This window comes from Mauremys mutica, chromosome 5 (genome assembly GCF_020497125.1).
Source record: "Mauremys mutica isolate MM-2020 ecotype Southern chromosome 5, ASM2049712v1, whole genome shotgun sequence".
NCBI lineage: Eukaryota > Metazoa > Chordata > Testudines > Geoemydidae > Mauremys > Mauremys mutica.
Window position 1 is genome coordinate 118,503,997 of NC_059076.1, and position 23,964 is coordinate 118,527,960.

At 40.0% G+C, this 23,964-nt stretch overlaps 1 protein-coding gene across 1 annotated transcript in view; it reads right to left on the bottom strand.

Moving 5' to 3' along the window:
- Nucleotides 1–23,964, bottom strand: part of C5H4orf50 (chromosome 5 C4orf50 homolog) — a 64,763-nt gene that overhangs the window by 38,437 nt on the left and 2,362 nt on the right. Inside the window, exons 3-9 of the mRNA XM_045018513.1 lie at nt 22,208–22,912; nt 16,927–17,056; nt 15,688–15,827; nt 9,207–11,756; nt 7,799–7,900; nt 5,499–5,645; nt 1,353–1,514 (exon numbers count right to left, since the gene is read on the bottom strand). Coding sequence (XP_044874448.1) covers nt 1,353–1,514; nt 5,499–5,645; nt 7,799–7,900; nt 9,207–11,756; nt 15,688–15,827; nt 16,927–17,056; nt 22,208–22,912 — 3,936 coding nt within the window. The remainder of the gene's footprint in view (nt 1–1,352; nt 1,515–5,498; nt 5,646–7,798; nt 7,901–9,206; nt 11,757–15,687; nt 15,828–16,926; nt 17,057–22,207; nt 22,913–23,964) is intronic.

Sequence of the window (23,964 nt, forward strand, 5' to 3'; positions counted from 1 at the left end):
AGATGGATGGCAGGAGAGAGATCACTTGATCATTACCTCTTAGGTTCACTTCCTCTGGGACACCTGGCATTGGTCACTGTCGGTAGACAGGATATTTGGCTGGATGGACCTTTGGTCTGACCCAGTATGGCCATTCTTATCTTCTTATGTGCAGTGCCACTATAATCATACGCATCAGAAATGAGCACACCTAATTAGAAGATAACTTTTATACTGTGTTATTGGGCATAACTTTTGCAGTTGGATTGGCTTTGAGAGTATGATCCACTGGGTTTGACACAATATTTTATGTTTCATGTTCTTTCCCTCACCAGGACAGAGAGCAGAGGCTACAGCTTTTCACCACACCTGCCGCTGTGAGGAATAACTCCTAGGTGGTTCTACACTGAGGCTACCTCCCCTTTCACGAGGGGTGTGGGGGAGGGGAAGATGAGGGAAAGAGATTTTCCCCAGTGAATGCCACATGATTTGCTGTTAACATTTTGGCAACACATCACTGATCATGCCCCATTTAGGGCAAACTGTTAACACTAATCAACTTGCCACAGGAATTTCTCAGATAAGTGGCACTGAACAAAAATTTGATGACACACAAAAACAATTAAGGCCTGTCTATGCTTCAAAGTGTTGCTGCTTTTACTATGCTGTTATAATTAAAGCAGCAAACCCTCCTCCCCTAGTGTAGGCACAGTTATAAACGTGCTTATACCAGCATAGTTTATTCTGGTTTGGTGAAATGAAATAAGCTATACCATTATAAAATAGCTTCTACAGGTATAACTGCATCTACACTAGGCTTCTATCAGCATAAATATTTGAATAAAAAATAATCACACTCCTAACTGACATAGTTATGCTGGGAAACTTTTTAAGTGCATACGAGGTCTAATACCTTGAACAAAAGAAATGCTGGTGGATCTTGGCACAACTTTGATAGACTTTGCTAAGTTTTGTAGTCTTGTACAGCATCTATATATCACAGTGATGGGAATTTTAGAAATCCAGACATTGGAGAGAGGAGAGCAAGATTCCCCAGAGAAAAAATTTGGATGCCATTTTGCCTGCAGTTAGGCTACAGGAATTATAATGGAACTTGGCAGCAGCCTTAACCATGGAAAGACTATCAATCTTTCCATGTCAGCCACTCAGACATTTTACCGTCATCTTTTCTCTCCCTTCAGATGATCAGCTTTATGTAGCTGCACTGCACACACCATTTTATTGCCCTTATAATCATTCCTTAGAAAGAAGAATATTTTGGTCCTTTCATGTCAGAAGAATAAAGTGGAATCAGCAAGCTAAGCCCATGTTAGTCCACTCAGTTAAGCACATAACAGCCAGCTTTATTATACCTTTTCACACAGCTGAGCCTGAAGGCATTCCACTTGGTTTTGCAAGTCTTGAAACTGACTTTGTAATGCAGTCTGGTCTCTTAGTTGGGATTTCAGGGTCAGCACTTGCTGTTCTAATCTCTTATTGGCTATTCTATCCTCTTTCAGTTCTTCAGCTTCCTTCTGTGTGTATTCAAGAAAACAAATATACATATATATTTTAATCTATTAAGTCATAAAACTATTCTTAGTACAGAATACTAAAAGAATACCCCAAATCTGTCAATCAAAATGTGCACTCACCTCATAAGTCAAAATTATTTTTTTACCTTTCAAGCCAGTGTAGGTGTATAATTAAAGTATCATAAATATATTAATGCCTGTCAAACAACAATGTTAAAGCACCTTTGGAACAATGAATTCACAACACCCTTGTGAGACGGCTATAATAAAAATACCTATTTCACATATGGGAAAACTAAGGCACAGACAGTTTAAATGAAACCAGAAGAACTTCCAGAGCAAATATAGTATTGTTCATAGGTTTTTAAGGCCAGAAAGGATAATTTATGATCATCTGAATAACCTCCTGAGTAACAAAAGCCATTGAAATCACCTGTTATGGGGTAAGATTTTCATAACTGCTCAGCTCCCATTTAAACCCCCAGATTTTCAAAAGGCTCAGCATCCAGCAGCTCCCACTGTGAAACCTATGGCCAGATTTTCAAAATATCACACCACTAACATGATGAAGTTTTAAAAAAAATATTGGGCACATCATTAGTTCTCTAAATGAGAGCTAAGATCTTCTGAAATATCTGGCCGTGATTATGCCTACTGAGCAGTTCTGAAAAAAACTGTCGCAAGATTGGAAAGGGAGCATGTCTAGTGGTTAGAGCACAGGACTTGGAGTCAGAAGTTTTATGTGGGCTCTGCCACTGACGTGCTATAGGACCTTGAGCTTTCCTCTCCTATAAAATGATTACCTCCTGTATGGCAGCTCAGTGCCCCATATCAACCTACTGCATGGTGATGCAGAAAATCTTATATCTGCACTCAGTACTCCAGTTAATATCACGAAGTGTGCAGACTCTGAGGTAAGTGATAAACTTCAACCAGTGCTTTCTGTAAGCAACAAACACTCATTTAAGAGCAAGTTGACAAGCAATCCTAGCTATATGCCTGAGATATCTTATCTCTCTCATCTAGACCACTAAACACCATCGCATCCTGCATCTGCATTAAAGGCTGTGAGATAGGGTAGCTTAGCACTGAAATTAAGCTATAGTTATTTATTACAAATTGATTATGTTACTATCTTCCTGGGGTGAAGTGCGATCTTTTGTCTATGGTGGCAACCAGACATGCCAAACCCACGAAAAAAAACGCAGAAATTGGGCTTGTTTTTGGCTTAATTGGCTTGTGAGTTGCTTGTTGGCTAGTTTTTTGGCTTGTAGCTTGTAGCTTCTTTTTTTTTATCAGCTCCCAGCAAGCAGGGGTAAGTGGGGGAGAGAATCAGGGGTGCACAGCGAACCCACCACAGTTCCAGACTGCACGCCGGGGGGTGTCTAGTCACATAGTGTTGGGGTTCTTAGGGATTGGTTTGTTTTGGCCTTGTTTTTAAATGGGATTAGCTTGATTTTTGGCTTATTGTGAAAGTCAGGGTGCTTATTTACTGCATGAAAGTTGGCAACTGTGATAGTAACTTACTGTAAATACAGCTGCAATCCTCAGCCCAACAAGTTACAATCAGCAGGGGAGATATGCCCAGACAAGCAGCTCATGGTAGTCACGATGCCAAAACTCTTACATTTGTTTGTTTTAATTAAGAGAATGACTTTCTTCCAAGAAAATTCAGATCACTTTCTTCACATTGCACAAAAAGCCATTAATATTTAGAGCTTCATGGCTATAAAAAGGTTTCTTGTAAAACGGAAAATTCAAACAGAAGCAAATTGAGACTAGAACACTTATTAAAATAAACTCACTCCGTATCTCAGCAATAGAGCCTTGGCTATTGTTAAGTTAGTTTGAGTGTAATAAGAGCTTTTCTCCCTTTCAGTTCAGTTTCCGCTTTTGTTTAATCTTGACAGCGAAGTCAATATCCTGTGTTTAAGGCATCACAGACTCTTGCCATGGAAATAATTGTGGTGTCACGTACATCATAAGGGAGCAAACTCTGCCTTCAGATGTATGTTTGTAGCCCCTTTGATCTCAGTGGGAGCCGGGTGTGTACATCCAAGAACAGAATTTGATCTCACTACTTGTTTGAGTTGGACAAAGAGAGGGACTCTGAAAGGGGAAGGGGAAGCTATTGCATAAATGAACATCAGTAATTAGCAAACACTAAAAAAATGTATAAAAGCAGGACAAGATCAGCAATGAAGATATTTAAGGCTTGGTTTCAGCAACTTCTCAGGCATTAACATATTATTGGGCGAGAAGACCAACAAATTAGAAAGTGTGTTTACTAAGGAATGCTGCTACATGGCTGGCGATCACATGGTCACCAAAAGTGTCAGTGGCAAGATAATATTGCAAATGACAGACAAAGACTGAACATCCAGATAGACTGTCTTAAGGACCTAGCTAGAGATGGATCTGGGTAGCACTCAATGTGCAAGGAGATTACGTCTCTTTGGGATTTGCCTTGATGGTGATATTTATTTGAAGGTGTTCCTCAATACAAATGTTTATTTAAAACTTTGTCCATAGCACTTGTTGCAATGCTGTCTGAGCACCTCATGAACATTAACTTACCTTCATGGCATGCCTGCGAAGTATGGAAATATTACTTGAAGGGCTGGTTTAAAATTTTCCATCCAAACTGGTTTTGGATGGAAAATTGGATTTTCAACTAAATGAAAGTTTTCAAGAAACAATTCTGCTTTCTTCAAAGTTTTTGATCTTTCATCAAAAAACTAACCCCCTGAAAACCAAACAGGTTTTGGTTTAAGGACAAAAACCAAATTATTTAGATTCAGATATGCCACATGCCTCATGGGAGATGAATGTCAGTTACTTCGTGTCCCTATTCTCCTCTATGAGCTGGGCTCCCCTAGACTACATCTCCCACAAGTCCCGTGACACAAAGAGGGGAGACTGTGGTGTATCCTGGGAGATGTAGACCTGCCAGGGAGCCTGGCTCATAGAGGAAAGTGGAAGCATGATCAGCTCTAATTACTACTGCATCTCACCATTGAGGGACTGAGGCACAGAGGAATTAAGTGACTTGCCCAAGGTAAACAGGAAACCATGGCAGAGCCAAGAAATAGAACCTACATGTTCTGAGCTCCACTTTAGTTCCTCAACCTCTTATCAAGTCCCTGCATAAATCTGTTTTTATATTTATTTTGCTTGAATTTTCATTTACTTTTATTATATAATTTCTGCTGTTTACTTTTTTAACTATATAATTAAGGATACTGGTCAATGGAGTTACTCAGGATTTATGCTGGTTGAACTGAGAGCAGAATTTGGTTCAGCTGTTCCTATCGTTCCTTTTAAGATTGTTTCTCAACTCCCCTGAACTGGTATTTATTCACCCCAAAGTTCAATATATAAATGTAAAGGATTCCATAAAGCCTAGCTGGCATCATGGCAAAACTCCCATTGACTTCAATAGGGCCAGGATTTCACCTAATGTGTCCAAATAACAGAACTGATCTTGAGAGATGCAGAGCATCCATATCTCAGTGGGATTTGTGGGTACTCAGCACCTTCCAAGATCAGGCCGAACAACGGTAGTAATGCCAACAGCAGCAGCACTCAAATACCCCTGTGGAGTGAGAAGACAGCAGCCAGGCAAATAACCGGGTTCATCACATAATGCATAATGGTGAGGAAAGGGGAAACTTTAGCCAAGGACAGCAGGGTGATCCCTGTTATAAAAAAATATGTGAATTCTTTAGTGTCCTTGCAGAGCAAAAAGACTTTGCTTTTAAAGTTGTCATCTACAATATGCACAGTAAACTGCTCAACGGTCAATTTATCTATTTTGGAAAGGTTGAATCATCCCTGCCTGGATTTGAACCTCTGCTTCCAGTAAATCTAGGAGTTTCAGGCTTGTTTCAAAAACTGTTATTCTGAACACTAACCCATCTTCCGCATCCAAGTTGTCTTCCCCCAAGGAGTAATTTTTTTCCTCCATTCCACTTACATACATACCATTAATTGGCAGCACTGCTTTCTAAGCCTTTCCCCGCCATCTGCTAGTTTAAGTTGATGTAATTCAGAGAGTGTCTGTGTCAACTGAGTTCTGACCTCTTCATATCTTGCTTCCACAAAGCCAAGTTCTCGGTACCACTTCTGAGCCTACCAGAGAAAAGGAATGAAAAAATAAAATTACAGACAGTACTTAATATCACTTCCCAGTATGTACTTACAACCAATGATTCTGATCTTGCGGACACCAGCTTTACACTGATGTAACTCTACTGAATTAAATGGAATTAGACCACGTAAAGCTGGCCTCGCAACCAAAACAGAACCAGGCCCTTGGAATAAATCCTAAAAGAACATTATCCATCTGGAGTACATGCACTGGAAAACTCTGAGTGAAGCTCAAAAACTGATATACACAGTATTTCAAAGTATCTTAAGTGAAAATCAAACTAAAAGTAGGATTTTATCAGCAGGAAAAAATAAGATAATGTTGCATTAAAAAAACTGGGAATGGGGAATACAAAGGGAAAAAAAATCTGTCTGTTTTTGCATTATTTCCATGATGCATTATCATAGATTCCACCATTAATTGTAATTTTGAAAATGTAATTGCAGGATGGCATGCTATTAAGCAGGCGTGGCCAATCTGTGGCTCCAGAGCCACATGCGGCTCTTCAGAAGTTAATATGTTGCTCCTTGTACAGGCACCAACTCCGGGGCTGGAGCTACAGGTGCCAACTTTCCAATGTGCTGGGGGGTGCTCACTGCTCAACCCCCTGGTTCTGCCACAGGCCCTGCCCCAACCTCACCCCTTCCCACTCCCTCCCCATAGCCTGCCATGCCCTCGCTCCTCCCCCACCCCCCAGAGCCTCTTGCATACCACAAAACAGCTGAAGGAGGGAGGGGGAGGCGCTGATCGGTGGGGCTGCCGCTGGATTGGAGGCACTAGGAGTGGGGGGCCGAAGAGGGCTGCTGACATATTACTGTGGCTCTTTGGCAATGTATGGTGGTAAATTCCGGCTCCTTCTCAGGCTCAGGTTGGTCACCCCTGCTATTAAGCATCTGACTATTCTGCTACCCCCTTATATGTAAGACCTCAAGTCTTCTTCCTTCTGACTGTTTGAAAACAAAGGCTACACCTTCTTCTAATTTAACAAAAGAAGTTTTTTGAACTTTCATAAATAAAAGAAAATGTTCAAAGGACCAAAGTTGGTCAGGTAAAGAGCCAGTTACTGGGACAGTCCTTTCACATGCAATCTAAAAGTTATTGGTCACCATCTGAACAGACAAATGCATGAACAGCATCACTCATTCAAAGCCATAAAAAACAACCACGTCTTCTCTTCCTGAAAGAAATGAGTTTATCTTTAAAACATTTTTTTTAAATAAAACTTTCATGGAACTATCCATACATAAATGTGCCACTATGCAATCTTATTACTGTTAACCTTTCCCTTGCTCACCATGTCTGCTTGTTACTATGAGTTATTGCACCAGGTCTAAAATGATTTATGCCAACACCTGTTTTGCACCAGCTAGGAAATGCAAACTTGCCATCAAGCTTTGGAGAAATATATTCCCATTTAGATAATAGATAATGTGGTTTGGTTTTGCAACAGGAAAAGACGAGGAACACTGAAGTTGGTCTGTTATGAAACTCAAGAAGAAGTTTCCTTTACTTGGAGTTAGGTGGGTGATCTTTGGCATTGTGATTCGATTAGATGGCTGCACACACCAAAACGTAGGCTTCCAAAGGCAAGGGTACTCATTCAGTGAAGATTATTCCATAATATGGAACTTCATGGTTACTGTGTGGCCTGTGAGTGGACACTGCAATTTGTTTCTCTTTATCCCTTGGTAAAGGAAATGCTTTATGTGTGCCTCAGGTTTTCCATGTTTCTGTTTCTTGAATAAACCCTTCTTATTTGAAAACTGGAAACTTTGCATTTAGCACTGTCTTAATCATCAGAGTTTCTAAGTTACCACAACCATTCATATTTACCTTTCCTAACAGGGGGGGAAAGCAGCTCCGCCCAGAATCTAGATGATAGACTCTTTGTGCAAGAGTCTCCTTATTAAGCACTATCTGTTGTGACTCTGATAAGGGAATGCAACTGTAATTCAAATTCTGACCAATAATGAATGACTGTGCAAGTCATCACTTAACTGGGGGCATCAAAGAGACACAGGTTGGTTCTCTAGATCAGAGACTTTTTCCTTTTGTAATTCTTTTGAACACTAGTGGAAACACGAAAAGTACGAGACGAAAACAAGAAAAGGATTTGCTTCAAATGGGAGATTACCTCTTTTTTGGCCTTTTCTAATTCCCCTCGTTGTATTTTTAGTTCTTCCTTTGACCTTTCCAGTTGTTCTTGCATTGCACTGTAGCTTTCAGAGGTGCTGCCCTGGATAAAGGGCAGAAAAAGAAACAAGTCCCTTCATGCATTTAAAGTAACACACAACTTCCTAAAGGGGTGTGAGAATTATCTCCAGCTCATGAAAGGAGGGCTTTAATTTAGGAAATGTAAGAGTAAGCTAGGTACGGTACTTCCATCTCTGTGTACTGGGGGTCAAATCAACAGCAAAAAGGAGACTTAAGATTGCCTTAAGGAATCAGCGAAGGATTCTCCTAGTGTACATCGGCTGCTCTTGGCCCCTTGACACAATGGAAGCCCTGAGCCAGGCTGGGGTGGGGTGGGTGTTGTGTCGAGGACAGGAATCTACTTGCTTCTTCTATTGCCCTCTTCTCTCCAGATGTGCTGAGCACTGCTCTGTTGCAAGTAGGGATTTAGCCCTGTGTCTTTTGCAGAATCTCAGGGCAAACTCAACATCGTTTGGATTCCCTTTTTAAAGAGATACAGACACTTCACGCAAAAATATCTGAGAACATTTTGGACCCGACTCACCAGTACATTTACTCCTATTTTAATGGGGTAAACTTGAGCCAATGTGGCGAAATAATTCTGCTGGTTTATAGTTTCTAGGGAGGTTTTTTATTTCTTATTTTTTCATTTAAATGACTAAGAACATTTGCATGAAAATAAGATCTTAGAGATAATCCTCAGCGGCAGTCAAATTCTGTGAAGAACCATTAAGGAACAAAGATCCTGTGTTCAGGCAAATATCCCTAGCAATCAAAATAATGAAGAGCAACACACACTTTTTTTTTCTAAATGTGAACATTTTTCACAGTTTGCCATAAGACATCACTGCTAAGGGACCCTAAACATTTCATTCCTATGGAATATGTACATGGACAGAAGAGCTGGGAGGGAACTGGATTTCCATTCTGAAATGGAACAGAGCCAAAAAATTTCAAAATTTCCTGTGAAACAAAATTCTGAAAAAAAAAATCAGCTTGATCTAAATGCTTAGCTGTGATAGAACTGAAATGTCTCATTATGAATTTCAAGTTTTAAAAGGTCAAAATCATTGTTTTTATATATTTTTTTTAGTTCAAAAAGTAATTTCAAAATGAAAAAATCAAAATATTCTGTTCTGACAATGTCAAAAAGGCAGGACATTTTGACACTGAAATGCTTCGTTTGGTCAAAAATCAATGTTTTTAACAAATCATTTGTTTCAGCTAAAATTTTCCAACCAACTCTAGTGTAAATAAAGTGGCTTTCTACACTAGCAACTCTGACATTTGTGAAAAGAATGCATTTTTATCATAAAAATTGACAACTGGCCCATCTGGGTTCATTTTACCTTTGCAGATTCTTGTTCCATATTCTCCAGCACTTTAACACAACATTCAGAAAAACTGTTGCTTGATATTTTGTCTTCTGTTTCAAAGGCTAACTTTGTCACCTCCGGTCTCTCAGAAGTCTTTTGGGGCACCCTGGAGATCATAATGTTTTGATCACCCAAAAATGCACTTATCCCAACATTACTAAAATGGCATTTAGAAGTCTCAGTGTTTTTAGAACATCCCACTTGACAATATCCTTTAATGCTACCAATATCCTCTTCCAAACAGATTTCTTTATCTTTTCTAGTGAGATAGTTTGAGTGTTCTATAACTTGAATTCCTTTTTCTTTAGTCTGTATTTTACCAGAAGCCATCTCTGTTTCCTTTGCTTGCATTCTATGTGGTAGACTCTTATTTTCTTGCTTCAATCTTAACAACTTTCCTTCCATTCCAGAAATTTTATCTTTTATCAGCTCTTCATAGCTGATTCCAAGAGCAGACATTATTTCCTTCAGTTCATTGTTTTCTTGAAGAATGTTCTCAATCACTTTCCGAGATTCTAGAAGCTGTTCAGAACTTTCCCTGTGGACTCCATCCATATCATTTTTCAGTATATGTTTTTCCTCTTGTAGATCAGAAATTGTTTGGTAGCATTTGGTTTTGCACTCATTCAGTTCAGAAATCATTGTCATGTATTTATCTTGTTCACATTTCAGCTCACTCAAACTTCCCAATAAAGTTTCTTTGTCTCCTTCTAGTTGAGATATTATCTGTAAATTTCTCTCTCTCTCTTCTTCCAGTTCATGAGTTTTTCTTATATATTTTTCTTTGTCTTGTAATAGTTTAGCTATTTCTCTGAAAAAGCTATTTCTCTCCTCTTTGAGACCAGAAAGCAGCTGGAAATATTTAATCTTCTTTTCATCAAGAGCTACAATTTTCTTGAGAAATTTATTTGATTCCATCACTGGTATTTCTTTTTCAGAATTTCTATCTTCCTCTTTAACCAGGTCAGAGACGTTCTTGGAAAGGATTTCAGTCTCACCCAAGAGAACACAAATCGCTCCTGGGCACCTAAAATTCTTTTCTTTTGAAACACTGTTATAACATTTACCATATATTTCCTCCTTGGCTAATAACTTTTGGGAAGAGTCAACATCAATTTCATGTACTGTTAATATGTTTCGAGAATATGCATCTATCTCCTCTTCTAGTGCACACATCTTCTGATAATATCTATCATTCTCTTCCTGTAACATGAGGAGTTTCTGTGAGTAACTCCCATTCTCTTTCATCAGTGCAGATATTCTTTGAGAATATATATCCACTAACTTCTCTAACTTATCTATTTCCAGGGTATATTCATTGTTTTCTTCTGCTGCTGCTGATAGATGGCCATGTTCAGAATATTCTTCCTCTAGTGCTAACCCTTTATTTAAGTATAAATTTCTCTCTTGTGCAGGAGACAATATATTCAGTGGATACATATACTTATCTTCCTTCAGTGCAGATAGTTTTTGAGAGCATTTACTATATTCCTCTATCTGACAAGTCATTTGTTTGCATGATGACTTATCCTCATCTTCTCGTTCATACAGTTTCAAACATTGCTCTCTCTTTTCTTTCAGTTCAACCCTTTTTTGTACACACACTTTTATTTGGTCAGTTAGATTCTCAGGTTGTTTACCCTTCTCTTGTGTCACAAAAATGTTATTTTCTAGGCATTTTCTGTTCACTTCATCAAAAGTACAGATTGCTAAATGTTTTCCATGTTCATCCTTAAGTTCAGAGTTCTCTTGGGGATATCCCTCTAATTCCTTGTGTAGGACAGACATGTTTTGGTCACCTGGAATGCTTGCTGTATGAAATGTTGGTTCTGCTTCTTGCGCCGCAGTTTCAGCATGTGCAGCTTTGTTGGCTTTTTCAGAAATGCAAGTTATTGTTCTGATTTGTGCTTTCTCATCCCTTTTTTCGTCTCGCTGAGATTTCTCTGGACCATTTCTACTTTGATTTTTTCCATCATTTATTTCTTTATTTGAGTTTTTCTTTTCATCTGTGCTTTTCTGTATAGCTTTTTTATTTTGCAAACATTTTTCCATATAATCTTTTTCAACCTGGAGTTTGAAAATTTCAGTCTCAGTGTTAGCAACCTTTTCTTTTAGAGCTTCAGAATCTTTACCAGAAGAAACTCCTTTCACAACATGCAAGACACCATTAGAAAGACAAAAGTTATTGTGATATGTCTGGTTGTAATTCAAATTCAGCATTTTGATCACTGGGAAAACAGATTCTGATCTAACACATAAGACTCTGTGGATTTCAGGTTCTAGCAAGACAAACTGAGGCTCAATCAAAGTGGCAACCGTGAAGACAGGCGAAGGATTAGCTGGTTGATTTATAGATTGTTCCTTTAAGAGAAAGAAATATTCTTTTTCTTTGGTCCTCTTACTTCTCCCATCAGTGCTTAGTCTCTCAGAGCAAGATAAGATTAGCTGTCTGTTTTTAAGCTGTCTTGGAGTACATCCAAACAACAGAGAAGCACCAGCTGATTTTTGTGCACCAAGTATGACCTGGTAATAAAGAAGAGAAAGTGTCTCAAATTGAAAAACATAAGCTATAAGGAAAGTTGCCATATTGCTATTTCATATATACTTGCCTTTTGACTTGACCATCTTGAAACATTTTAATACATATATATTGTTAGCCAATATCATATAATCTCTGAATGTCTTATACTCAAGCTAAGCTTTCTTGTGGAAATCTACTAGTAGTTAAAGTGTGGTAACCTCTGTTCTTTATATGTGTAGAATTATCAGAAACAAGATGTATGTGCTGTTAAGATTTGCCAAATAGGAATTGTGTGCTAGGTACAGTTAGTGTAAATGTCTCTATGGTCTACTCACATCTGGAATGTTATATATAAAACACAGATTTAAAAAAAAGGGTGTGTGAGGTCTGTGGAATCTGTGAAATTTTCTGTCATAAACGAGGGCAATATAAATATGGACAGAACTGAGTTCATAATTTGGAACAGAGTAATGATATACCTGCTGCAAGGCTCTGTTCCAGACTGGTAATGTATTAACCTTTCTGTATTGTGGTTATCCGTCTTTAATTAATAAACTAATTAATTAATTGAGCCCAGTTAACAGACCTCTTATCAATAAAGTAATTGAACCCTCAGTAATATTATTATATATTTCGCATATATTATTGAATGCAAAAAAATCCTTTGCCATGTAAACTTCCTTAACACGGGAAGCTGGAGAACCTAGAGAATTGTAATGAGATAGAGCTTTTCCCTTCTTGGCTGCTAGTTTAATCTAGCCCAGGCTGGTAAAGAATGAAAGTTGACATCCTTGTGAAGCTGTTGGGTAGCCAATGTGATGCAAGTTTGTTGTCACTAGTGAACACGGGTGAAATCCTGACTCCATTGAAGTCAATAGCAAAACTTCCATTGCCTTCAAAGGGGCCAGAATTTCAGCACAAGCATCTGAATCACATCTGTTACCACAACTGTCAAAAACTGATATCCTTGTCTGCAGACTCAGTAAAGACAAAGAGTCTTGAATGGACAAGGAGTTGAACCTCTAAGGGATCCCCGCCAAGTCTGGAGATGTCTGTTCACGTTCTGTGGAGAGTAGACTTCTGAAAGCCTTTCTCTTCTGCCTCCAGAGCTGTCAATGTGATACTTTTCATAAGCACAAAACTCACAAAATCCACATGAAACCTGCGCTAAAAAGGTACAGCATAGTCACTGACCCATCAAGGCAAGAGTCTTCTAACAATGGAGGAAATAATAGTAATTATATTTGTAAATTGTTTGTCTTTAAAGAAGTCCTTGAATAAAACCCATAGGGATAGTATTAGAGGGAAGGCTGACACTTCCTATGATAAGACCCCGTTTTCAGTTGCTTCATTCCAAAACTTATTTTAGACTGAAATTTTCTATGCTGGGTATCTGCCTCAGGCTGAATTATTCTTGAAAGTTTCAACCAAAACAGTTCACCATTTCTGAGAATTTGGCAAGGGAAAAACACATATGCTTTTCCTCTAAAAACAATTATGGAAAACTTTTCTTTGAGAAGCTCTAATGCCCCCATGCTTTGGAGCAGGGACTTGAAAGTGCACAGATGGGTGCCCTTTGTGTCAGGGATGTGTCTTTAAAAAAATCTTAGTTTGCACATGATCAGGACAACTCAAAAGTCAGGAGTCAGAGTTTAAGGCCCGAAGGGACCACTAGATCACCTAATATGACCTTCTGAGTATCATAGGCCACAACATCACCCAGCACCCACACGATAAACCCAACAATTGAAATTTGACCAATGTATTTCAGCCCACAAGAGAACTCTTTTCTGCAACTGTTTCAGCCTCCTCGTGTGTCTGCATTATGATACAGTATTTAATTACATGATTACATATTATTTTTTCCATAGGATCCCTGCCTCATTCAGGGTACAGGATAGACCTGTTCTGGGAATAAATGAGGGCTGATTAACTATAGGAATTCCCCTCATTTGTTGCAGAAGGAGAAAGTTGTGCAATGAATGAGGTGGGAAATTGCAGGAAGAGAAAGGATAGTCCCAGGATTAAGGCAGTTGAATGGTTTCCTAGAGAATTAGATTCTATTCCTGCCTCTGCCACAGAGTTTGTATATTATGCTAATCAAGTCACTTAAACCACATTTTTCACAGGCGATCACTGATTGTCTGGTCCTCTTTTTCTGACCATCCAACTGGAGACCCCGGTGTATGGGACCAGGGCATAGGTAGTCTGACCTAGCAGTCATAGCTGGGCTGGAGTTCACACATCAGGGACAGTGGCAAGAGTTGGGGTCAAAGTCAGACTGGGGTTGGATACTGTAAATCAGAGGTAGTACCAGGCTATAGTCAGGATGCAAGAGTCAAGATCGGAGTCAGGCTGGGATCAGAGGCCAGCAATCAAGATACGAGGTGAGGTCTGGAGAACCAGGAGGCCCGAAGTCTGTGTTATTGCCCAAACAACTTCCTAGGACACCCTCCTTGCTTAAATGAGTGGTCGGCCAATCAGAGGGCCACAGCTACTGTCACTCTAGCTGCCTTGGGCAGTACTTCCAGTGGCTCCTATTCTCCACAGTGCTCCCTGGGTGTGGCTCTGCATGGTCTCCCTGTGGCACTGTGAGACCATCAGTCTACCAGGCTCTGCAGACCCACATTAGAGTTCCTGCATCCTTACACCTCTGGGTCCTGAAGTGCTGAATTCATAGCTGCAAGTGAAGTCAATGGGAGCTGTGCTTTGAACATATAAAGTGCTAGATAATGCTAGGTACTCTGCAAAATCAGACTCTAGGAGTCTTAAATTGGGTACCCAAAATTAGTGGCTACTTTTCGCCTTAATCTTTTCTGTGCTTCAGTTCCGCATCTGTAAAATGGGGATAATACTACGGATATTGTGATGATTAACACATTAACGTTTGTGAAGTACTCAGATAAAATAATGATCAGTATGGCTACTTTAAAGTGTAATTAGTGCAAAGGAAAATGACTGTTTGCTGACTACGTTTTGTCTACCCCACAGTAAATAGTTGTTTTCCAGGAGTCAGTTTCATATCTTTAGGATTGTTCTCACTATACACATTGTTATAAAAACAAGAAACTGTGGTATTAAAATGCAAATACATATATTTTCATATATATATATATATATCCCTCTGGTGTCCTAGGTAACATTAGTACTATGCCTGTAAGAACTGACTGCATGAGTGAACTCACTATCATGAGTATAACTCCCTGTTGACTAGAAACACTGCAATGATGATCACTCTCCAATCGCTGGACAGAACAGACAGCCTTACTGCACTGTAAGAGCAATATTTGTTATCAAATGCTGTGTGAATTGTCCACTGATTTTCATAATATGCTAAGTACAACACTACAATCCCCAAGGTTTTATCAAAGTAACTTTTCTCTTTCTAAGCAAGGACATAACGTAAGTACTTAGGATAAAAAGCTACCCTTCCATATTCACTGTCGCTCTCTATTGCCTATTCTGCACTTGAACATTATGTGGGGTTCTCACTGCCATTGAAGGTGAAATCCTGGCTCCATTGAAGTCAATAGCAAAACTTCCATTGACTTCAATGGCTCCACTGAAGTCAATAGCAAAACTTCCATTGACTTCAATGGAGCCAAGACTTTACCCTGAACACAGAATATGTCATCAGGATCCACAGTGGAGATCCAAGAGCTGGAATTCATTATTTTATTATACAAACAGAAAATCTCTGTGTTATATATGCATAGTAATAATGTCTGTAAGGGGAAAATACCAACATGTAAATAGTAATTTTCTCGGTAGATCTGTCTTCACCTTAGAGCAAAATTTTGACAGCTTGTTCTAGAAGACATACTTGTATACTAATTCCTAAATTCACTCTGTCTGCTCCTTATTTATCTTGTGAGTCAAAGATAATGCTGTGCTTGCAAAGTTAGCAAAAAATAGCAACAACTTTCTTCTCACCTGTTCAGCGTCAGCTAGCCTGGGTTCTTCAACAATTTGCACCAAGGCACTGGAGCTGTGCTCTAAAAATGGTATGAGAAGTTCCTTTGGCAACCCCTCCACATTATTAAGCCAGCCATAGCCACATTCTGATGCTATCTCTGTTACGATAGAGCATTTGAAAAGGTGTAAGGCTGCTGAATGACGTAAGCCAAGTAACAAAAAATCTGGCATGAAGCAGGAGAATGAAAAATATTGTAAGCTCTATACATGCAAAACCAATATGATATGCGATTAATCACACACATTTTGATGGGCAGATGAACACTGTGATTTGATAACAACATATACTAATTAATAATATTTACAATATAACCCCTTTTTCACAAACTAGTTGGGAATTGAGGAGTACATAAAATCGAAACTTTCATAAAATTGGACATCACAAAATTACAGTAGGTACGATAAGTATGTTGCAGTATGGTACACTTTCTTTTTGTCCTTCAAATGAGTGCAAAGTAATTTTCAATGCACTGGAGGCATGAGAATGAGAAGGGATGTCAACTTGTTTATTATCAATATAACTTTCATTATGTGATTTTTCTTTCATCTAGAAAAATGGTTTGTATAACCGGCATTTATAAGATTGATGTTTGTAAAAACTGAGGTTGTACTGTAATAGTAATAAGTTCTTATGTAGGGTTTTTCATCCACAAATCGCAAAGTGCTTTATAAAAGGAGGTTAAGTGCTATCCACATTTTATAGATAGTACAGAGAAGTTATAGATGCGATTTTCAAAAACGGCCTACATTTGCTTCCATTGAAATCAACTGAAAAAATCCTATTGACTCCAATGGGAACAGCTGGGTGAATGCTGAGCTCTTTTGAGATCCAAGTGATCAAGACGTTGGTTTTGTAGCTGATCTGAAAGACAATTCCTCCAGTCACACAGCACACACAAATACTACACTGCAACATTGGTTCAGTAGTGACTTACAGGGAGACGTGTCTCGTAATGAATCACCTCTACAATTTCTTGCAGCTCCTAGGCTTTTCTTCAGAGGTCTCACATTCAAGTACTACCAAAGCCCAACTCTCTTCAGCTTATGAGATATGTTGGGATCAGAGTTCACAATAGCACGGCAGCAGACCACATACATCTGATAAATCCAAACATCCCCTTAGACACATACATATGCACCCCTTAATGAAACACTTCCATAACTAGTAGTGCATATGAAATAAAACAGAATTCCTACTTGCTGTTGTATGAGACTGTTTGGTATGTTGTAGAAAAGATGGAGTTTGACTAGCTTTGTTTCTGACTGGATCCAAGACTGCCTCCCTCTTCAGAGTTAGCTGCTCATCCTGGAAAAATAGGTCAGCATTCTTAATGGGGGAAAAATGGGGAAAGGAAAAAAATAGTATAATAAAACTATAAGTTTTAGTAATATATCACAAACTGCTGCACAATTTTCTTTATTGTGTTCCTTACATTTTTTTCCCAATCCCAAGTTCTCCTTCCCAACCAATCACACTTTGTAACAATAAATATTTTCTTTTCTATAGCACCTTCCAGCTAATGTTTTCGGCATGCTTTATAAATGTGCAAAGAAAGTGGAGGTTGGTATTAGCCTGATTTTATGCATGGGGAAACTATGGCACATGGCAGCTAAGGGACTTGCCCAAGTTCATAGCAATAGTTTGAAGGAGTTGGGAGTAGAACCCAGTTCTGTGACTCACAGTCCTGTAAAGACCACAAAGACCATTCTTCCCTTTCCTAGATGTAAGAAACTATTTAATTATGCATTTAACTTGGAGGTCCCTGGTGTCAGCTGAGATGACAGCAATTGTACTAGTGCAGCTGAGGTGGTAAACCAGTAGCAAATTACTAACCCTAGGGAGGAAGGAGAGCATAGAAGGAATTGTGCCTTTCGGATCATGCACCCCTCGTGGCAGAGTACAACAGCAGAGGAGATCCATTTAAAGGACTTGCACAGGAGATAGGTATTGAAACACAGAAATTTCCATTCATTTCAGAACAGAAGTGTTCGCAGATGTGTGTGACAATGCAGGAATTTTGAAGTTATTTGGTAAATTCACAAAAATACATCAGACAACCTTGTTTTAAAAATTAAACCTTGTTTTTCTAAATTTCAGGGTGACTTTTCATGTCTAAACACCCCTAGGCAGTGTCACATTGTCCATACTTTATAAGGAAATAATCCAAAAGATAAGATGGCTTCACAGCAGTGATATAATAGAAAATGCTGTGACACCATAGATTGTTACATGAAAATATATATTATGGAATTACACTGCCTACCAAATCAATTCAGCTGTCCCCTCCCACATCCTTCTCCCTCATTCCATCCATTCACCTGGGCTCTGATCTTTATTTCTTGTGAATACCTAATTAACAAAGGAACTGATGTTTTCAGTCAGTTGCCTGTCAAAAATTTGTTGTTCATGTGCACACTGGGGAAAACGCAGCCGAGCTGAGCTCAGTGCCCTGCTCATATCTCTGAGAGTGCGCCATAAGAATCCAGACCTTTCAATGAGCTTTGCGTGATTACAACCTGGACCCACATGGAGCTCACTGCAGGACCAGAGCCTAATTCAGTAATATTGCATGAAGCCGTTTAGCAACTAACTAGCTTTCAAGCATTGTAGACATTCCTATTGCTTGATGCTTTTACTGATAGCTTTACCATCCTTTATGCCTTACGATGATATATGTATGTAGGCACATTTCCTTTCTGAGTGGAGAACAGTCAAATGTTCCCATTCATTGCTTCAATAACAAGTATTAAATAATGATTAATCGCATGGACTGGCAGAAAAGTTACCAAACTTTAAAATCCTCCTTTTTATATTTCATACTGTTCGTCATTTTACAGTAATGATGGGACACTAATGAGATTAACATGTAAATCATGACACTTTGCAAGTTCTCTGTCTTGGATACTACAAGACCAGTGCAATGAGAAGATCAGTCAACCCTACTGAAATACAGGGGGAAAAAACCCTCAGCAGTACTACAATATACCACTGGAGGTCTCCCTCCTCCTTTTACTATACACAGCTTAAAGCTGTGCCTCAGTATCCTAAAGTAACATTTCATGCTAGAATACTTCTCATTAATGTTTTACAAAAGAGAAAAAATATAACCACCAATCCAGAAAATTACATGTAGTGCTGTTGTTGCTGTTTGACATGGCATTTAAGGGATTCAACCGTCTATCAAACAGAAAGAAATATGCTGTGTAAATCAATCAATCAATGTATTTAGGGACAATTTGCACACTGAAGGATACCAATAGTTCTGTTCCTTGACATCTTCCTATAATACAAGGCTATATATTATAATATATGGAGATATACCTACCTCATAGAACTGGAAGGTCATCAAGTCCAGCCCCCTGCCTTCACTAGCAGGACCAAGTACTGATTTTTGCCCAGATCCCTAAGTGACCCCCCTCAAGGATCAGCTCACAACCCTGGGTTTAGTAGGCCAATGCTCAAGCCACTGAGCTATCCCTCCCCTATTAGTCCCAATCAAAAGCCTGTCAAAAAGAAGTTATTAATATGAGAGGGAAAATGGTCTTGTAGTTAAGGCACTGGAGTGGGACTCAGAAGATTTGGATTTGATTCATGTGTGTGACCTTGGGCAAGTCAACTATCCTCTTGGTTTCCCTTCTGTAAAATAGAGAGAATAAATACTTCCTTTATCTGGACCTTTATCTGCCTTATCTATTTAGAGAGCAAATTCTCCAGGCCAAAAATTGCTCCTTAACATGTGTACTATAGCACAATATGGTCCTAGTCTCAGCTGGAGCCTTTAGGTGTGTATGTGATATAAATATTAATAAATATGTTTCAATGAAGCCCAGCTAACAATGTATAACAAAGTGCACTTTCAAAAAAAACCCATATCTTTTAAAAACTTCAAATGTTAAAAAGCCTGGAGTATCTGAAGCCTGCCCAAGAGATAATTGGTGTGCAGGGCTAACCTGCAAGATAATTAAATTCCCGTGTTATAAGTTCAAACACCATCACACCCAAATATAGTAGTGTTACGGCACATTGCTTCTTTAGATACTCGGTGTGAGATGAGATTTTACACAATATACCACGTCAGCCTCTAGTAATTGGATGTCACTGTTTCCACAAGACTTCTTGGCAAGTGATAACTTGCACTGGCACAAAGAAAAGAGCCCACTTTGCCCCTTTCCAATGTGAGGCACATCTCCACAGTAAATAGACTTCACTCTCTTCTTTAGTTATGTCCCTAACTGTTCTTATTAGCCTAACAGCACCATAGTTATGTAAAGGTAAGTATTGTCCTCCAACTCCTTATTCAGGCAAAACTCCTAGTGGCTTCAATACTTGGAAAACACTGGACTTCTGTGAGAGTTTCTGCCTCAATAGGGATGGCAGGATCTGGTCCTAAATGAACAGTGGGCTCACTGAAGCCTTTGAAAGGTAGAACAAAGCTTTGGCAGATTGTTAGGGAGAGAGTCAACAAATTCAATTGCCTCAAACAAGTCACTGTTCTACTGAATGCTGAGAAGTCGGAATTTTTTTGTGAAATTTATCAGCTGACTAGAGTAACCATAGGACAAGATAAATCTCATTATCCTGCAGTAGGTGCAAGGGCAAGTTAACCTCTTCTCAGGCACACACTACAAAGGTGGTACACCTCTACCCCGATATAACGCTGTCCTCGAGTGCCAAAAAATCTTACTGCGTTATAGGTGAAACTGCGTTATATCAAACTTGCTTTGATCAGCCAGAGTACGCAGCCCCGCCTCCCCAAAGCGCTGCTTTACCGCATTATATCCGAATTCATGTTATATCGGGTCATATTATATTGGGGTACAGGTGTACTTCAAAGGAAGAAGAAAATTGAGCATTATTATTTCTTACTAATAAAGCCATGAAGGCACCCTCGTTGTTAGCCCAGAGATAAGGCAACAAAATTGTCCTTCAAGTTCTCCTTTTATACACCCTGCATTATATTTTAAAAAGCTGGAGAAAGAGATGGGCTTCCTGTTTCTTAGGCAGCTTTAACTTTTGTGACCAACACTAACAGAAAACCAAAGCTCAGACCTTAACAGCTTTACAGATATTTTTTCCTGACTCAATTTTCAAACATGCTGTGACAGACTGACAAAATCCTACCTTATTAAATTAAGTTTGTTGTATTAAAAATGCAAATGTTTATGTACTATCATGGACTTGCATGGAACTTCCTTAGCTGGAAGACAGAATTAATATAATCTCTGGGAGACATGAGGAACCTCAAAGAACTACTGGGGACAATATGTGTATAGTGGATTTCCTAGAAAATATCTGAGGGTCAGGGGAGGGCAAATAACACACTTCAAATGCATCCTTTTGAAGCTACCTCCGGGAGAGAGAAAACAATTATCTGTTAATTACCTGATCCTGGAAACTCCAAATTAGAGACCCCAAAATTGTAGGAAAGGCAGACTAAATATGTAATGAGTGTGCTGTTCTGACCTGAAGATTAACTTGAAACTACAAAGAAACCCCTTGGATTGGGTTTTGAAGGATTATTCCTTCCGTATTAGAGTTGGTGTGACGTCTGGTAAGTAAGTTCTTTTATTATTTTCAGTATGGTTTCTCTGTAGTGCTTTTACCTTAAGAATAAAATAGACTTGCACAGGAAGTTCTGGACGGTAACTTATAACTGTGGGCAATCACGCTGGTATTAGTCTCTGAAAAGAAGGCAAAAGAAGCTTGCTTAGAAGCCTGTCTTTTGCTGGAGTAACATAGTGAGGGTAAGGAACTGTTCAGCCTGGAGATACTCCATTCAGAAGGGAGAGAGAGATGTGAATCTCTACCTATGAGATGTGACAGCCAGGGAGGCTGTACCACAGAGTGGGAGAACAGGTGCAGTTGCCCTGAACTGTGAAACATGCATTCTCCGTCTCAGCCATACAGACTTCCTTTCTCTACCTACTTTAAATAAACAGCAAAGAATCCTGTGGCACCTTATAGACTAACAGATGTATTGGAGCATGCATCTGACAAAGTGGGTATTCACCCACGAAAGCTCATGCTCCAATACGTCTATTAGTCTATAAGGTGCCACAGGACTCTTTGCTGCTTTTACAGATCCAGACTAACACAGCTACCCCTCTGATACTTTAAATAAACAGTCCCTCCACAGCACACTTAATTGTTCATGTCTGAGTGCCTCTCTGCCCCTCTAACAATGTACCAAGGACGCAACATATTGGCTTTCAAGTTTCTCTGCCTTTTACTCTCCCTTGTAAAAGCAGAAGTCAACAAATGATGTAAAATATTACTTCAGGGCCCAAAGTTGCAGCAGTGAGCAGAAGAGTGATGCTTCCCACTCAAGCAGATGATAACCATTCATCCCGTCAGCCCAGAACTGTCAAGAGACACACGCAGTGAGGTAATTCTTAAACATGTGGGGCTCTCTTTCACACCGCTCCCTATTGAGCATAAAAGTAAAAGTTAATCACATTCTGTATTACATTCACTTACCCAGTTACCACTTACAGCTTTATTTTCTCCATTTTCCATTCTTGCAGGCAATAGCTCCTTTTCTGCTTCTTTTGGTAACTTTGCTCCCAGTTTGTCCTTTAACGTGCTGTTTTCTTCCATAAGTTCCTCCACTCGTTCCTGAAGGCCGATCTCAGACAATTTCAGCTCATAAACACGACAGCAAGACTCCTCGAATTTCCTTGTCAGGAAGTCTTCATTGTCCTGGGAGTGCTGAAGTTTAGTTAGTAGGTCTGCTTGTTCTCTATTATTACCTTCTTCTTTTTCCTGTAACCTCTTCAGATTTTGCTGCAGTGTCTGTAGGTGGCTTTTCATGTAATGATCCACATCTTCAATGAGAGTTTTTATTTTAGTTATATTCACATCAAAGTGTAAAGATCCCTGAATTCCACTGAATGCTGCTTCCAGTTTGCATCGGAGAAATTGTACAGTTCCCTCTCCTAGCTCAGAGAACAGAAAAGCTGTAGTGGCATTGAGATCTAGGACTTCCTTTTCCAGCCTGGACACATGACCCTGAAGGGACAACTCCCGTTCTCTCAACACTGCTGTCTTCTGCTTTTGCTTTTGTTTGTAGTGCTCGAAATATGCTGACTGACTCTTTACTTCATCCTCTTTTGTCTTCAGCTGGTCCTGAAGTCGCCATAGCTTTTCTTTTTGATTTCTTTCTGCCTTTTCTTGTTTTTGAACCTGCAAGTTTCAGGGATTAGTATGGGAATGAAAACAACAATAGGCACACGTCTATGATTCAGAATCTCTTTTCACAATATTTTTTCCTTTTCTTAATTGAGCAATAATTTTGCCCATCTCTTCTGAACCATCATATGGCCAAAGCCCAGGAATAATATGAACAAAAATTTTTCAGAAATCAATAGGATTATATCATGTGGAGGTCAGAGCAGAATTTGGCCCATTACCTTGTCGCTTCAGCCACCACCAAAGTCCCTGCCCACAGGCCACCTGCAGCCCGAGAACCTCCCCAATGTGGCCTGCAGGGCTCCAGCAATTTTGGAGCTGAGTCTCTCCCTTGACCCTGCCTGCCACCCCCGGGAGCTCCACCCTACATGCGTCCCCCGGGCGATTTAAAATGGCCTGGGGCCCCATCCACCACCGGCAGCGCAGCCCCCAGCCCTAGTGTCCCTGTGGCCAATGAGAAGCTGTGGGGGTGGTGCCTGAGGGCAGCAGTGCACGGAGGCCCCCCAGCCTTCCCCGCCTTGCAGCCCCAGGCAAGTGCAGCATCCCCCCTCCCCACATACCCCCTCCCACCTCCAAACTCTCTCCCAGAGCCTGCACCCCCTCACCACACACCCCTCAACCCCAAACTCCCTCCAGCACCCCTCCCCCGTCCCAGATCCTGCACCCCCACCATCTGCCCCAGCCCAGAACCTGTACCCAGCACCCAAACTCCATCCCAGAGCCTGCACCCCAGACCCCCTCCCCCACTCAAACTCCCTCCTAGAGCCCAACCTCTCACCCCTTCTGCATCCAAACTCCCTCCCAGAGCCTGTACCCCAGACCCCAATCCCCTACCCCAGACCTCCTCCCCCACTCAAACTCCCTCCCAAAGCCTTAGGCAAGTGGGGGGGCGGAGTTGTGGGAGGCAGGTTCTGGGAGGTATGAGTGACATTATTGGCCCACTGGGAGTATTTGAGGACTGCACTGGCTTTAAGGTAAATTGAGTTTGAGACCCCTGAACTAGGTGCTCTTCAAACACATGTGAAAAAACAGTTTCAGTCCCAAAA